The sequence below is a fragment of the Amphiura filiformis genome, chromosome 17 (assembly GCF_039555335.1).
Source record: "Amphiura filiformis chromosome 17, Afil_fr2py, whole genome shotgun sequence".
Classification (NCBI taxonomy): Eukaryota; Metazoa; Echinodermata; class Ophiuroidea; order Amphilepidida; family Amphiuridae; genus Amphiura; species Amphiura filiformis.
In genome coordinates, this window is record NC_092644.1 from 4,572,121 (window position 1) to 4,587,790 (window position 15,670).

At 36.7% G+C, this 15,670-nt stretch overlaps 2 protein-coding genes across 2 annotated transcripts in view; one reads left to right on the forward strand and one right to left on the reverse strand.

The window, feature by feature from the left end:
* LOC140136830 (rab GTPase-activating protein 1-like) overlaps window positions 1-15,670 on the forward strand; it is a 64,575-nt gene that overhangs the window by 24,808 nt on the left and 24,097 nt on the right. Inside the window, exons 7-9 of the mRNA XM_072158428.1 lie at window positions 198-364; window positions 3,493-3,667; window positions 4,459-4,703. Of these exons, the coding sequence (XP_072014529.1) occupies window positions 198-364; window positions 3,493-3,667; window positions 4,459-4,703 (587 nt within the window). The remainder of the gene's footprint in view (window positions 1-197; window positions 365-3,492; window positions 3,668-4,458; window positions 4,704-15,670) is intronic.
* Window positions 8,683-11,910, reverse strand: LOC140136829 (probable G-protein coupled receptor 21). Its single transcript, XM_072158427.1, has one exon. It carries the CDS (start codon window positions 10,685-10,687, stop codon window positions 9,548-9,550), a length of 1,140 nt encoding a protein of 379 aa, XP_072014528.1. The 5' UTR covers window positions 10,688-11,910; the 3' UTR covers window positions 8,683-9,547.

Genomic DNA, 15,670 nt, shown 5'->3' on the forward strand with positions numbered 1-15,670 from the left:
GTCCCCTGGTCAACTAAAATTGAAATGGAACCAGGGGCCATTTCAGAGGTTCTGGGGGCCAAACGGCTCCCGTCGCCCACTTAATTTCACCCCTTCTATGGCTAGCATGCAGAGCATTAATTAATAACAAGTCTTAATTTGAAAAAGGAAGTATGCATATAACAATAATCATAATGTGTTTTCTCTCTCATGTACAGACAAGGGCATGTTCATGACCATAGCGGTCGACCTAGTCATAGCAGGCATACAGGAACCAGTGAGGTTTGTTGTCGAGACCAAAGTCCGCATCTTTCCAGCGCCAGAGAAATTCTGGTACTTCAACAAGAAGCCGGTGCAGGAGATGTTCTATCTGGTCCTCGAAGAGGTTAGTGATTTAATGTGGTAGACACCGAAATACAAATAATATGCAGGCCTAATGACATTGAACCTGCGCAGTGGAAGATTTGTTATATAACTTGATGATAGGTGTCTGTTTAGGCAATAGAAACTAATCAGTTAATGCCCCAGCCTTATTTTGATGAGGGGAAAGAAGGAATGAAGAAAGAAAGAAGAAGAAGAGAAAACCTTTTTTCTCATGTGCGGTTATGAACCAGGGACCCCTCATATGCCAGACACGTGCACAGCCATACCTTGACATGGGGGTCTACCTTGCCCGGCCAAGCTTTCCATGCCCGTATCATATGAGTGTTTGACTGTTAGCATGATGACACAAAGTCACGCAATCACATCATGTGGGATACCTGCGCTTGCAGATGCTTTGTGAATTGAGGTTTTATGATGTTTGGTTCGGTTATGGTTAATAAGCCTTTCTGACATTTTAGTATATAGTAGCCTTTATTACTGGACTTTTTAACATGTTTCGGACATCTTTTGGACATAATTGATTGCAATTTGACACCTTTTACTTAGGAATGACTGATTTTTCAGAATCACTGGTGGAATATGTGTGTGGGGCTCCATTTGATCATCATGCAAGAAATTACAGTTAAATGTCTCACTTCTTTGCGATTATAAAAGATCTATTGACATGAAAGTGATAAAAGGATAAATAAAGCTTTAAATGGGTTAAAAGTCTCAATAATCAACTGATGGCCATTTATCAGTCTATAATATGAATTGATTAATTTAATGAGGACACGGTGGCTCAGTGGTTACGGCCTTGGACTCATAATCTGAGAGCTTGCTCGACGTGCGTGGGTTTGAATCCCCGTCCCACAACTGTGTTGCGCCCTTGGGCAAGTCGCTTTGCCTCGCTTGCCTTACCCCACCCAGGTGCAATGGGAAGCTGTTAAGGGTAGTCACAGTCGTTGTACTGATGAACCCTGCGCCACTTGTAGGCAGCAAACGTGGTTTCGACATATTCTAATGATGGCGGAATAAATGTAAAGCGCTTGGAGGCTGTTTACGGCATAAAGCGCTATATAAATATCTACATTTAATTCAAATTAAACAATTCATCAAGTGGCCATGGCAGCACCATTAGACATGTTACAAGACTTCAAAGTGACAGGTGATGGACCATACACACACAAAAGAATAGGCACTTTTTTGATAATTTTCATGAAAGTTACTCAAAACTTACCTAGCAAGTTGATTATACAGCAGGGGTCTCTGCCCTTTTAATATGTTATGAAAGACTTAATTTTAAAAATATTTACTGACAGCAAAGTCTTGTTATGCTCTGGAAAAATTGGCCACGCTTACTGCTGTCCCATTCAAAAGTACAGGAAGACCACCAACAGCGTGGAGGTCACCTTTCCCGACATCCTGTCTACAGGCAGTAATGGATACTACCCATGTTAAAATCAATGAATTTATTTAAAAAAAATTAAGTTTGACCAATTTATGAAAGCATGTGCAAAGAAGATGATGTAGCAAACACCCTCCACAAGAACATTACAATATAATAATGTATATTCATACGTAGCGGTAAACGTAAATAGAAAGCAAATTTATACTTCTACGCTACTCAAATTTGGTACACTCACCGGAGCACAACATCTTCAAGTTTGACGTCATCAACATCTGTGACGTCATCGGAGGTGTCCTAGTACTACATCAGTAGCAACAACAATCTTCAGAGCAATAACATCCGCTAAAGACGCAGGTTGACCCGGTGAAAGCGCTCCGGTGAGTGTACCAAATTTGAGTAGCGTAGAAGTATGAATTTGCTTTCTATTAACATTACAATAGATTGGTCGTACATTAATACATGTTTGTACAGTATGTTAGTGCTATAGTAGGAAAAAAAAGCGCAGTGATTTATAGTGCGCTACACACAGGCACAATGCCTAGACGTTGATCCACAAGCCTCGGCACACTTTACAGTAGTACCATATGGAGATTTTGTTTTGCATCCTTTATAGGTCAACCCTGATACAGATGGATACATGGAGGTACATCTTCCATTTCAGATTTGAATTTTTCCATTTTACATTACATCACAGTTTAATTGTTTTATAACTGTTGCACATTTCTAGTTATTTTTATTATATGCTTCACTGTTAGAATGGCTGTTCACATCTTTTGAATGATACTGCACAGTTCGCACGCTGACGCTGTTGCATGCATACACATTTTCAATTTTGCTTGTGTATTATCATTTGCGTGATTTCCTAGTGTATGCAGCTGTATTAACATATATGTAAACAGCCTTTCTGACACTGAACATGTTTGTTTTAAGTTCTTTCTGTATTATGTTTTTGATTTTTATTTGTCAGCTTTTTAGGCAGATTTGTACTTTATACACAGGGGTTGATGTACATAGACCGCTCGATCACTTGTTAAAAAAAGTTCAAAAAAAGATAACTAAGTCGAAGCCAACCAATTACTATGTAATGAACTATATGAACGATAATTGTACAAGGATTACTTGGCGACTTCAAACAAAATTTGAAGAAAAAAATCGCCTTCGGCTTATAAATCCGGTAAAACTTGAAAATTTATGAAAATTCAGCTCAAAATCCAAGATGGCGGCCGTAAATTGAAAATTGTCAGAAGAAGAAAACTAAATCGAAGCCATGCCATTAACATGTCTCACATGATAGGTAGTTGCATACAGATTAATTGGGGACTTTAAAAAATGAAGAAAAAAATTCGCCTTTGGTTTCAAAATGCACAAAATGGCAAAAATCCAAAAAGGCCGGATATACCAATAAATGATCAGGGCCAACACCTGTGTATAAGTTTTTATTACATTACATTGTTCAATAACAAATTATAATATTTACTGATTATGTATGTTAGTGTTAATACTAACAATGTACAAATGAATTTTTTCAGACCTGAAATAAGAATGATTAGTTGAAAATGAGTATTGCTTGAGAGAAAGATGGATGCCTAGTTGCTCAGTTGGTTAGAGTGTCATGCTAGGATAACGATGGTCGCCAACCAGATACACTGTTTTGGGGTTTTTTTTTTCAACATTTATGTGTGCTGGCTGCTCTGGGTAAAGATTCAAATTTGCTCATCGATGATATTATTCTTTTGCAGGTTGAGACCAGTGTGGAGAACGAGATGGCATACAAGGTTCTGAGTCTTGAGAGCGAGATGCAGCGTGAGAGACGACGTAACACTGCGACCATCCATCAAACCAGAGCTACCAATGTCCAAATGATGGTCCAGACACCGGACAGTATGATATCTTATGTACTGGAAGAAGAAAGTGGTGAGTGAGGATGTTCCATTCCAAAGATTCAGTAGCGTAGCCAGCAGGAAGGGGAAGGAGAGGGAGAAAGAGAACAGAAACAGGGAGGAGAGGGGAAAGAGAAGAAGGGGAGGGAAAAAGAGAAGGGAAAAGGAGGAGAGGGAGCGTAAAAATAGGGACGATACTGACGTTTGGCCCCCTTCCCGACTGACATTGCTAGCTATGCACCTGCAAGGATTGTTACACACCGGCTTCCATAGCCGAGGTATTCCTTATTAATGTAATACTGTAGTATTCCAACTATTTAAGTTTACTTCGCCCCCTGTAAATAAATTTGTCTTTATTACGCAATGATCATGACAATAACAAAAATATTGTCAAACTTGAATACAAAAAGGCCCTTCATTATGTTCAACCGCACCTTCCGAGATTCTGTCAAGCTTGTTACCGAACAATAGACAGCCTGGAAGGAGAAATGTATTGCAATGAAAAAAATAAAGCGCTTCAATATCAATAAAATCATATCCAGTCATTAACTTCATTTGTAAACTACATTAAAGGATGTATAAACAGCAAAAAAATCCCTCATTAGTGGCGCCCCAAAATTCCCATTTGCAATTTAAGTGACCTAGCCTTTACTTTGTAGGTACACAGAAAGATGTGCACATAAATGTGTTCGTAAAAGGCCTGTCTGTCCTCAACCGAGGCACCCAGATTTTTATTTTAACACTTCTTTTACATGTGTGATATATACGGAAATAATTCAAGATTATAATGATAGTACTTGCATTTTTCTTCTTCTAAACTTTCAGAGGACGATGAACCACTTCAGAGTGGTTCCGGCATCGTTGACAAGGACTGTGATGAAAACATCCTACTCAGCTGGGGCGACCTCTTGGCAAAATGGCGAGCCGACTTGGCAGTGCGCCCAAAACAACTCAAAAATATGGTGCGTAAAGGCGTGCCCGAGGCATTGAGAGGAGAAGTGTGGCAGTTACTAGCTGGTGTTCACGATAACAAGGGATTGATGGAAGATTACAGGGTACTCATAACTAAGGTAAGATCTTGGGTAATTTGTTTATCATCGCTGGACAGGAAAACTTCCTATGTAACTTGTTGGCAGATTTGTTTTAAACATGTTCAGGGGCCACAAGCACATGGGAGGTTTTTCCTGCCCAACGATGTTAAATTCTTCCCAAAGCACATCTGGATATGTTTTCAGCTTTGTCCAGTCTGTGACATCAAATCTTTGATGCGTTTGTAATGAACATGCAAAGCAGGGTTCCCACGGTCCTTGAAAGTCCTTAAATTTGAAAACACCTTTTCAAGGCCTTGAAAGTCCTGGAAATTTGCACAAGGTCCTTGAAAGTCCTTGAAATTTGGAATTTTACCTTAAGTATAATTTTGACAAAATTTGGTAGGTGGAGAGGAGCTATCATTTTCGTTGATACGTGCCGCATGGAGAGCTGCTTCATGATTTTTGTGTTGTGGTAATTCCTTGAAAATCATGCTTTTGGACCTTGAAAGTCCTTAAAAAGTCCTTGAATTTTAAAGGCTTCAAGGTGGGAGAACCCTGGTAAAGATGCATGGGTGTATATGACTTATTTACTGCATGCTGTAGAAAACACACTTATTGCACTAAATTCACAAGTTGAAAAGTGGTAGGAAATGATATGACTACAACAACAAAATATTACCAAAAGTGTAGGGTTATATACAGTGGTGTAGCCCTTTTTGCTCTGCACTCCCCCCCTTTTTTTTTTTAGATTCTTGAACGCATTGGTCAAAATAAATTGGGTTCAACAGTTCACAACTTCCGTCAGCAAAAATATTTCTGTCACCACTGGTGGTACCAACAACAAAAACTATTGTGTTCATAAAATGTATTTGTCTATCAAATATTCCAAAAATATTGTGATCCTGCCTTCTAGGATTTCTGTAAAACAATCTTGTTGAAGTTGACTAAAAAATACAAAACTAAAAAATGGAGAGGAACTTGGCAGATAATTTTCACACCACCAGCAATAGTTCATCTTATTCCAGAGATGCCAACCCTCCCTATTTTAGAGGGAGACTCCCTATTTTTGTAAACATTTTTGTACATTTTGACACCCAAATTTGGTTGGCAAGTTTTGTGCCATTGAAGTTGCGTGTAATAATTTTGAAAACCTCCCTATTTTTGTTTGAATCCTCCCTATTTTCTGGATGTTATTGTTGGCATATCTGTTATTCAATGTTTAATTAATTGTTTGTCTTATTCAAAGTGTTTAACTGCATTTGTAATTGAAGGATGAATAAGGTATGACTACTCATCAAAAAACCCCAGCAACCTGGAAGTAAATGAAAGTGCTAAATTGACTTGTATAGATCAATAACTGCGCATCAGGTATTTGGAGAACATTGCGAAAAAATTGAAAGATTTGGCCTTTGGAACCACAAAATATCCTGTGTTCCGGAAGATATTCTGAGGTCCAAAGCAAAATGTTCAGATTTTTCACAATGCCTTCCAAATAACTGATGTAAAGTTATTAACCATGCCCATTACTTTTTAACTCCTCACACAATCAAGACCTGAATACCCAATATTTTTATCTGGGGTGATGGGGTCTATATATATATCTGCCTTATGCCAGAAACAGTAGTTACTAATAGTAGTTACTAATGAAAAAAAATGTAGAAGAACATTTTAGGTTCGGTGACTTTAAGACAAATATTATTAAAAAAGTCATCAAAACTATTATACCCATTATCCCTCCAGAACAAAAATTCACAGTTGAAAGGGTGAAAGAAATTGAATATACCCCTTTGGCAAAATGCTTAAAGAAAATCCAAAGTTTGATTTTGTCTGACTCCACTCCCTTTAATCATAAATTACATCATTTCTTGCTATGAACCTGCATATCAAAAAAAAATCAAGAACATTGCAATTGAATGAAGTCAGTCGGTCTATGATGTCTTCACTCCCTGCATGTGCAGACTGCCCTCTGTTGACAGATACATAATGCTGTTAACATATGTTAACATTATTTTGTTTGCTAATTTCAACCGAGGAGCCTTTTAGCCCTTTGAGCACTACCTGCCGATCTAACATTGCCTCTGATTGGTCAATTACATGATATCATTACTTTAATCACCAATCAGAATGGAGCTTGGCAAATAATTCACCCCAATGTTTTTGCATGGTGAAATCATTCTAACAATGTTGACGATTGGTCCAGTTGATAATGAAAACTTCTTTTTGGCCAATCGGCAGGTAGTTCTCATGGGGTTAAATAGCCATATACCAATACCTATTAATCACAAGGAGTCATTTGTCATAAAGATTATTTATATATGCCCAGTTAATCATACTTCACTCCATAAAAACAGTTGGCTATTTTTAGCATCAATTCAAGTACCTGTTATGAGCAAGGCACTTTGTGTTACTTTTCTTTTGAGTGATCTACAACTACATGCAGACAGAGTTTATATAAGACAACTCAAACTTTATTTGCCCTCTTTATTGTCAAATATGCAACTATAGATTGGAAATTTTTGTGGAGGTTATTTTTTTACATTTCTTGATTTCACATATTGAAAACAAAAGTGTGTACGAGGGGGTATCAAAAAGTTTTAGAAATCACCCAGAAGTGAAGGCGCTATATCGTTGAAATGTTGACAGTGTAATCACTGATCCTTATGTACAATATGGTGCAGAATGGTCTCATAAGTATGGCGTACAACCAAAGTCACATGAAAATATTTTCATGAGTCCGACACAATATGAACGGTAATTTTTCAGTCAATACAAGCATGACACAAATACATGGGCATTGTAGACTAGGGGTGCGATCCTTCAGGGTGTTTCCTGATTTCCTGATTTTTTGTGGCCAAAATTTACGCAAATGTATTGTTTGTTCTGGGGTATTTTAGCCCAATTTCAAACTGTTTTTTAGGATTTTCTACTAGTTTCAGGATATTTCACAAGCTTTGAATCATTCCTTGAATAAATTCATCAGGTCTGTAGTTAGTCTATAACATTAGATCGAATTAGATCAAATTTCATCACATTAAGACCACATCAAGCTTTGAATTACACCCCTGAGACTATGAAGGATTCAGGTTACCACATGGTGATTCAAGAATTATTTTGTTAATTTATAAAATCCTAACAATCAAGCAGTATTAACATGATTAACCCACATAATTTTTTTTTTATTAATTCATTCTTGTAAATTGACAAGGGTGGTTTTTCTTTTGTTTTTGGTATGCAAAATTGGCATTGCAATCCTTTTTTAGTGCATTCATTTGGAAAATAATAAGGTACTTTTTAGGCCTAAAACAAATTGTTTGATTGGCGTAACCCAACTGACCCTAAAAATATGCCTGACCCTAAACTTTTTTTCCTTTCGAAATTTTTTTTAAAATTTAAAATTAAAAAAAAAAGAAAAAAAAAGTTGCAAAACCTTTATCATACGCAATTTACAGCTTAAAACGTGCGTGTAAAAATAATTAAAAAAAACAAAAACAATTGCCGACCGACCTACCCTAAAAAAAACAGATTTTTTTTTTTTTAATTGCTGACTGACCTACCCTAATTTTTCATTTTATGTTACGCCAATCATACAATTTTTTAGGCCTTAAATTTGAAGATTTTTAAGCGGTAGAATACTAGGAAACTTTGTTAAAGTGATTTACGATGCTTATCAACTTTTTTAACCATCATAATGAATTGCTGGAGCTTTAAATTGAAAAGTTACACTTGAAAATTAAAAAGGAAAACAAATATGAACCAACTCCAGAAAACGATTCAGGCCGGGACAAAAAAACAAAACATTAATTTTATACAGCATGAAACTTTACATTAAATTGAAAAGCTGTTATTTATTATGAAGGGAATGATTATCTATTGCACAATGCCCTAAGGGATGAAATCAAAACTCGACCGGTGGTTGACCGCTGGTTCCGTCCAGTTGCTATTTTTTAAAACAATGGCAACCGGACGGAACCGAATGTTACTGCCAATCGAGTTTTGATTTCATCCCTAAACGTAAGTAATTGAAAGAATAACAATATATTTATATATTAACATATCACATATCATGTGAAGACGAGCTTCACAGTCTGCATGGGACATCATCAAGGGCCGCATCATCAAGGGCTGCATTATGCGGCCTGTAGGCCCCTCTATTAGAATATTATCTTGATGTTACAAAAGTAAGAAATTTATGGTAATTGTGAGAGTAATGATAAATAAATCTTTTACATATATGTCAAATATGTTTGCACCATATGTTTACTTATGTGGTTTGCATCTGTCAAAAAAGGAAGGATAGTATAGACCACTTGACATCACTGTTTATCAACAAAGACGAGGGACTGGTCTATCGATATGCTTGTACGAACCGCTACACTGTCTTGTGCTATATGAAATGTGGTGGGCGATTTAAAATGCACATGCCCTGAGCAAACTATGATGCGTATGCACACTGCAGGGCAAAGAACAATAGAAATTGCCATAATTCGTGCACATACTGCCGGGCAATGACATCACATGTCAAGTGGTCTATAATTTTTCACATATAACTAAATTCATATTCATTATGCAGAAAACAGAAAATTACACTTCAAAACTGTTCATTTTTGTTAAATAAGTTTTTCACAAGTTATTAACCTTGTCTTGTCCAGTTTCTTACAAACTATATCAGTATTTCAGTTCGCTTTAGTATCCGTTTACACTAGGATTCACAACATGCTCATCTATCAGGGTCACAGTTCTTTAACCCCAATACATTTGTACATTCATTGAATGACCTTTACTGTTTAACTGAGGTTATTGAACTATGCCACTGGCATGATGCTATTGTGGCATGTGGTCCATAGTGTTAACGTCAACACTGTCATTGTCATGTCAATCGTTTGTCAAACAGCATCTTCATCATATTTTACATTGTCAGCATCCTCATCATCATCAGCAGCTGTAGTCTGTTGAGTCCTTATCCACTGCTGACTTGTCCTGGGCCCACCTCTACCACGGGATGAACTCCTGTCACAAGGAGCAAGACATTTCCCCCATAGTTTTAATGCTAAAGACCCGCAGCCTTTTCTGAATGGTCTGTGGCAGATACTGTATATGAAACAGTTGAGAAAACTGTTCATCAGTCCGAGCCAACCAGTGAAGAACAAGAGCGCAGGCGAGAGTTCCGTGTCGGAGGTTCCTTTAATGATCCGCACCACCACAAACGGTATCCATGTGACATAAAAAGCGCTGATGATGATCAGGAACATTTTTGCCAGAAGTTTTTCGTGCCGCCTCTTGAACGAATCCGGGTTAGGCTGCTGTAATGCTAGTTCGTACTGGCGTGTTTTGCGTTCCTGAATGATGCAGACGCGTAGGATCCAGAAGTAACAGAAAGCAGATATGGCAAGAGCTGGCAAAACCACGATTGAGATGAGATAAAATGAAAATGTTACGTTATCTTCCCAGTGCATGCTGCAGTCATACGTAACAGAATTGTAATAGTAATTATTATCACCCCAACCGAATAGAGAAGGTAGAAATATTATTGCACTCATGATCCATATCGTAATAACGTAAATTCTTGCTCTGCGTTTTGTCAGTAAAGAATGATATTGAAGTGGTCGAATGATAGCAATATAGCGATCTATAGAAACACCTGTCAAACTTAGAATAGAAACACCAACTGTGACGGCGATGAGATATCCAACAAGCTTGCATAAGATGAATCCATACGGCCACCCCCCTGCAAACCACGAATGTACAGAAAACATACAGTTGATGCCGACTCCGAGGTCTGCAAAAGCTAAGGATTTGATAAAAACACTGGTGGTGTTCTTGAGTGAATGCGTGTAGTGGAACACAACCAAGACGATGATGTTGCCAACTATAATGAGTATAGTGGAGAGTAGCATAAGTAGAAGCGCTAGCCATCCGAGCCAAAGTGGCGGATGGTATCTTGGCGTCATCTCTGTTGCACCTAACGTGGTCATACTGGTAGTCTCCATGTTCAATGCAGCTGACCGGTAGAAATATTTAAACATGTTTTATTTTCTCCTGCTTTCAAATCGTCTATTGCCAGTTTGATAGTAGGCAAATAGTTCAGTTTCACATTAGCAACTTGTCCAGGCTGTAGGCTCAGTCTGTGTTAGTTTCAAAATGATGAGAAAGTTACCCACTCAGTGTTGCTTTATATGAGCACCAGCATTAATTTAACAGCTTATATGATTAAGTGTTTTCCATTTTGTTCAAAATAAGTAAGTCCCACCAAACTGCCTCCTCTTCATTCTCATCACAAACCGCTATCATTAAGAACCGTGTCAGCAAATCTTATGTATCCAGTAATTCAACAATATCCTAAAAAGCTTTTAAGAAGCGCTGCTTTGTCAATATAATCAGTGCAAGTTACGATGTCTGAGTAAGATGATACCTAAATGGGTTGTGCGCGACTGGTTGAAGACATTTCAACGAGGAGGATCACATCGTGATTAGTCAAAGGGATAATAGTGTAGACAGCCCAACTGTTTGTCTAAGCGCCAATAACAAGGGATAATTCACTGTTGCAATTTACAAGTATGACCACAGTCAACTGTTTGATCCAAGCGCCAGTAACAAGTCATAATTCACTGTTGCAATTTACAAGTATGGCCACACATTGTAAGTGAGCTCATTTTCTTCTGCGAAATCAACTCCTACTCATATTGGCATGTAAATAACGTTATTTGAGCAAATCCCCGTTGGCAACTATCGTTAAGTCATCTTCGTGGAAATGCGATTCTTCATGGAATTTGAGGCGACAAAAATGTTGGTGATATTTACACGTAATTTTCTTTCTTTTTTTGGATTCAGGCATACTGTCATTTTCATGTAGATGCTATTTCATTGGTAAATGTAGGTTAATGATCATGTTGCCAGTTTTGCCTGTAGGCACTCTACCCACACATTTTGGGCTCCTTCAGATGCTAAAAATACCACAATACATTGGGCATACAAAGCAATGGTTATGGTAAACATTTAGCTGGTTTTAAGCTGCACCTTTCCAGGAACAAAACTTGAAAACTTGGCACAAAGTTTATTAATGGTAGATTGTTATTGACATCAATCAAACTTGCTAGGTGGTAATAATTCTGTGTTGTCCAATCTTTTGTAGTATCAAAGATATTATGTGCAGTTCTTTGTGACATCCATTTTGATTTGAGTTCATAGGTAGATTATTTCATAGGCCTTTTGTTTTGTATAACCTTTTCTGTGGATGGCTTGTCTGTTGGTTATATGCAGCAGGTGAAGTTTGCTTTTGTTATGATAACCCCACCTGGATAGGGAATACAAAAGTACAAAATTTAAGTTCATAGAAATTAGTCAATATATTTTCAGAAATCAAATTTATTAATTCACTTGCATACGTGGTAGTTATCAGCTTTGAATATGTACATAACCTAAATTGTTTGGCTCGTTAAAACCATTCATACGTCAGTGAATATTGTGACCAGCTCCAACAAAACCCGGAACAAGTCGCCAGGCATGTTTTTGAGTTATAGGCCTTTAAAGATGACATTCCCATAAAAAAAAATCAAATTTTATTTTGGAATTCTTAATTTCATGGTATTTGACTGTGGGACTAAGTGGACTTTCAAATTGTTGAAAGTACTTGTTAAAAAGAGGTTTATTTAATCAATAATTAACAGTTGAACTATGATAATCTTAGCCTATCTGTATATTCAATCCTGTGTAAGACAGGAAACTAATTAGCCCATTACTCAGAACAGCAATTTGGCAAAAATATCGAGGCATCATTTACAAAACTATCCATATTGTGAAAAGTATTGATGCTATGTATATAATTTTGGTATCATTTTAAAGCTTATTGTGTAATGCTTACATTTGTATTCAAATCATGAAATGTCAAATTCCTGGTTTTGTCAAAACTGGTCACAATTAACAATGCTTAACACTCTCCACACGGGTGTCGACTGCAGACGACAACTTTCAATTTTTTTTCAATTCAAAAATGTCAGAATTGGCCATTGTCATGACCATATTTGGAATCAGCATGAAAAATGCATTAAAATTAGTACAAACAAGCCTAGTATTGGTTGAGTGGTTCTTCAGATAGATCTTGATATTTTGAGAAAATTATCTCAAACCTTGGACTTTTTATGTTGAAGCCTATGCTAAATCAGAAATTTAAAAAAATTAGAAAGAGTAAAGGTATGTTAACTTTTAAAGAGCATAGGTGAGTTAACATGCCATGCAAGTACAACGACCGAACACGACCTAAAAGTAAAAGGTCACATTTGAGTCAATGTTGGAGTTTGTCCTACTGACACTTGTAGAGCAGTATTGTTTGTATTAAACGCTCCCCCTCTAATAAATTCACACTCCCCCTTCCACAGGGGAAGTATGCATTTCAAATGGAATGAACACATTAGCAGCTCCATTTGAAACTCATCCTCACTCAGGGGAAGATTCAGGTTGAATCTTTCGCAGAGGGTGTATGAAAATCAAACGGAACTGCCTAATGTGCTCATTCGATTTGAAAGTCATCCACCTTGGTCTGGGGCGGACATTTTAAAAATGAATTTAGGAGAGCAGCAACGACATCACTTGCATTACATTCCAGATGTTAAAACTACATCATATGCAAAATTTGAGGAAATTCCTACGAGTCCGTTTTATTTTCGGGCCATTTGTCTATAACTGGTCTTTACATGTAGCCCTATGGAGAGAGTGCCCGTTGAGGGAGCTATAACCAACATTTTAGGAACAAAATGTGATTTAAAAAAAAACGGACTCGTCATGAATTTTCTAAAATTTTCAGAGTAAGTAGTATGAACATGTAGACATATAATCAAGTAGTTGCCCTACCTGCTCTTCTCCGAAAAAATAAAAAGTCCTATACCTCAATGATAATGAAACCTAGGTGATCCCCCATGTGAAAGATATTTCCAAAATCTTCCACAGGGGTAGTGTGGATTTTAAATGGAATAGCCCAATTTGATGTACACTCAAAACTACACATGGCATAACGCAACATGTATATACATACTATTGTCTTTAATGATAGCTTTTAATAGACCTGTGGTGTTAGACTTTGCCATTTATACAAATGATGTTATGATCATTTACAGAGCTTTAATATTACATTATGTATTTAGTATTATATTTCAAATTCATATAGTAATACCATACCTTAATAGCACTGTATCATAAGAGTGTACCATTCACCATGCCACATCAAAAGTATGCCTGCAGTCCTCATCTCATATCCAGCAACAACAACCTGACAGTATGAAATAAAGAGGGAATCCAGGATCAGAGAAGATATGTTACACTTCCCACAATGCATTTCTTCAATATCAATTTTCTCAACTGATTTGCTATCCAGTGCAACGTGAGTCGATAGTGACAAAAAGTACCTCAATGAACAGAGCACATCCAGATCTTGCAAAATATGTTTATTTCTGGACTATCAACCAATGTTTAGCTAATCTTTTCTCAAAATGAAAACAGGGAACCTGTACAAAGTAATACGAGTGTTATATGATGTAATGAGGTGATGCATCATGTTGCAAAGAATTCTGGGAAGGGTAAGATAGCTTCTGTGATCTAGGATGGTAATAGTACTTGAACAAAGGTCACTCACTGGTAGATTACAACTTTGTAATCAGGAGTTTAGGAGTTAAAAAGTTCACAAATGACTTATTCCAACATTATGTTGGTGATGAAGTAATTAAACATGTGGTGGTTTTAAGGGACCGTTCACAAACACTTGTAACAGGGGGTGCCTGATGCAAAAAGGGGACCCTTAAAATTTTAATCCCTCGGAAATGGGGGCCTTTAAAAAAATCACCTTATTTTTCTCTTAGAACATGAGTTTATACTATTTTCTATGGGGTTGACATGCTATTTTTGTCATAGAATTTATGATTAGTACAATAGTCTGAAACAATCATGAAGACAGGCTTTATTGCTTGATCACCTTCGACTTCCTCTAAGTTCCAGAGGACTTCCAGTTTAGCTCAAATGAGCTGCTATAGGAGGTAAGAAAGGAAAGGAAAGGACAGTATTGCCTAGTTTTGATCAAAATTTGCTGTCAAAACCCATAATATACAGTTTCTGTCAAATTTCAGTTTTGTTATTTGTTATCAAAAATGATAGTAACAACTGTCAGGAAGTTTTACACATGGCATTTTGAGCAGAAATAATGAGGCACATTGAAAGAAAACTCACTGTCTTTGCTGCTTAAGGGATCGGATAGCAACATTTGCTCAGTATTTTTTGTCGGACATGAGAGCACATCAGACATATCAAATTGCATTCTGAATACAAGGAATGTCCTTCTGATATCATTTTTTTTTAAATTCACAATATAATACAAATTTTAAATACAAATGTGACATGATCAAGAGGAATGAGTCACATGTCGGCAATTTAGTTTTTTACATCAGTTTATGAATGCTACAATGATGCAAACCCCATCAAAATTGGACATCTGGTTACCAAGTTACAAGCAATTTATCAATGGCTGAAAACAATATAAAACAAAAGAATTTGAACACTGTTTTTTCCAATATCTCAAAAACAATATTAGCGACATCCGACTCCTTCCTCTTGATCATGTCACATTTTATGGCAAATTTTTGTATGGGGAATTTAATAATACAACATGAATTCAAATTGTTCTGTTTTCCAACAAGCACAGTGGCATCGGCTGAATTAATTTGACATAAAAAAAACCTGCATGATTTTTTTTTTTAATTAACAAAATTCAATTTTAAAGAATAGACAGTTTCATTAGATAAATAACATAGATGCCCTATTTTAGAGGGAGGCTCCCTATTTTTTGGAACATTTTTGTCCATTTTGACACCCAAATTTGACAACATCCCTATTTCTGGCAAGTTATGTGCCATTAAAGTTCCATTGAAGTTACATGTAATTTTGAAAACCTCCCTATTTTTTGTTTGAATCCTCCCTATTTTTTGGATGTTAATGTTGGCATCTCTGAAATAAAATAATGATTAAAC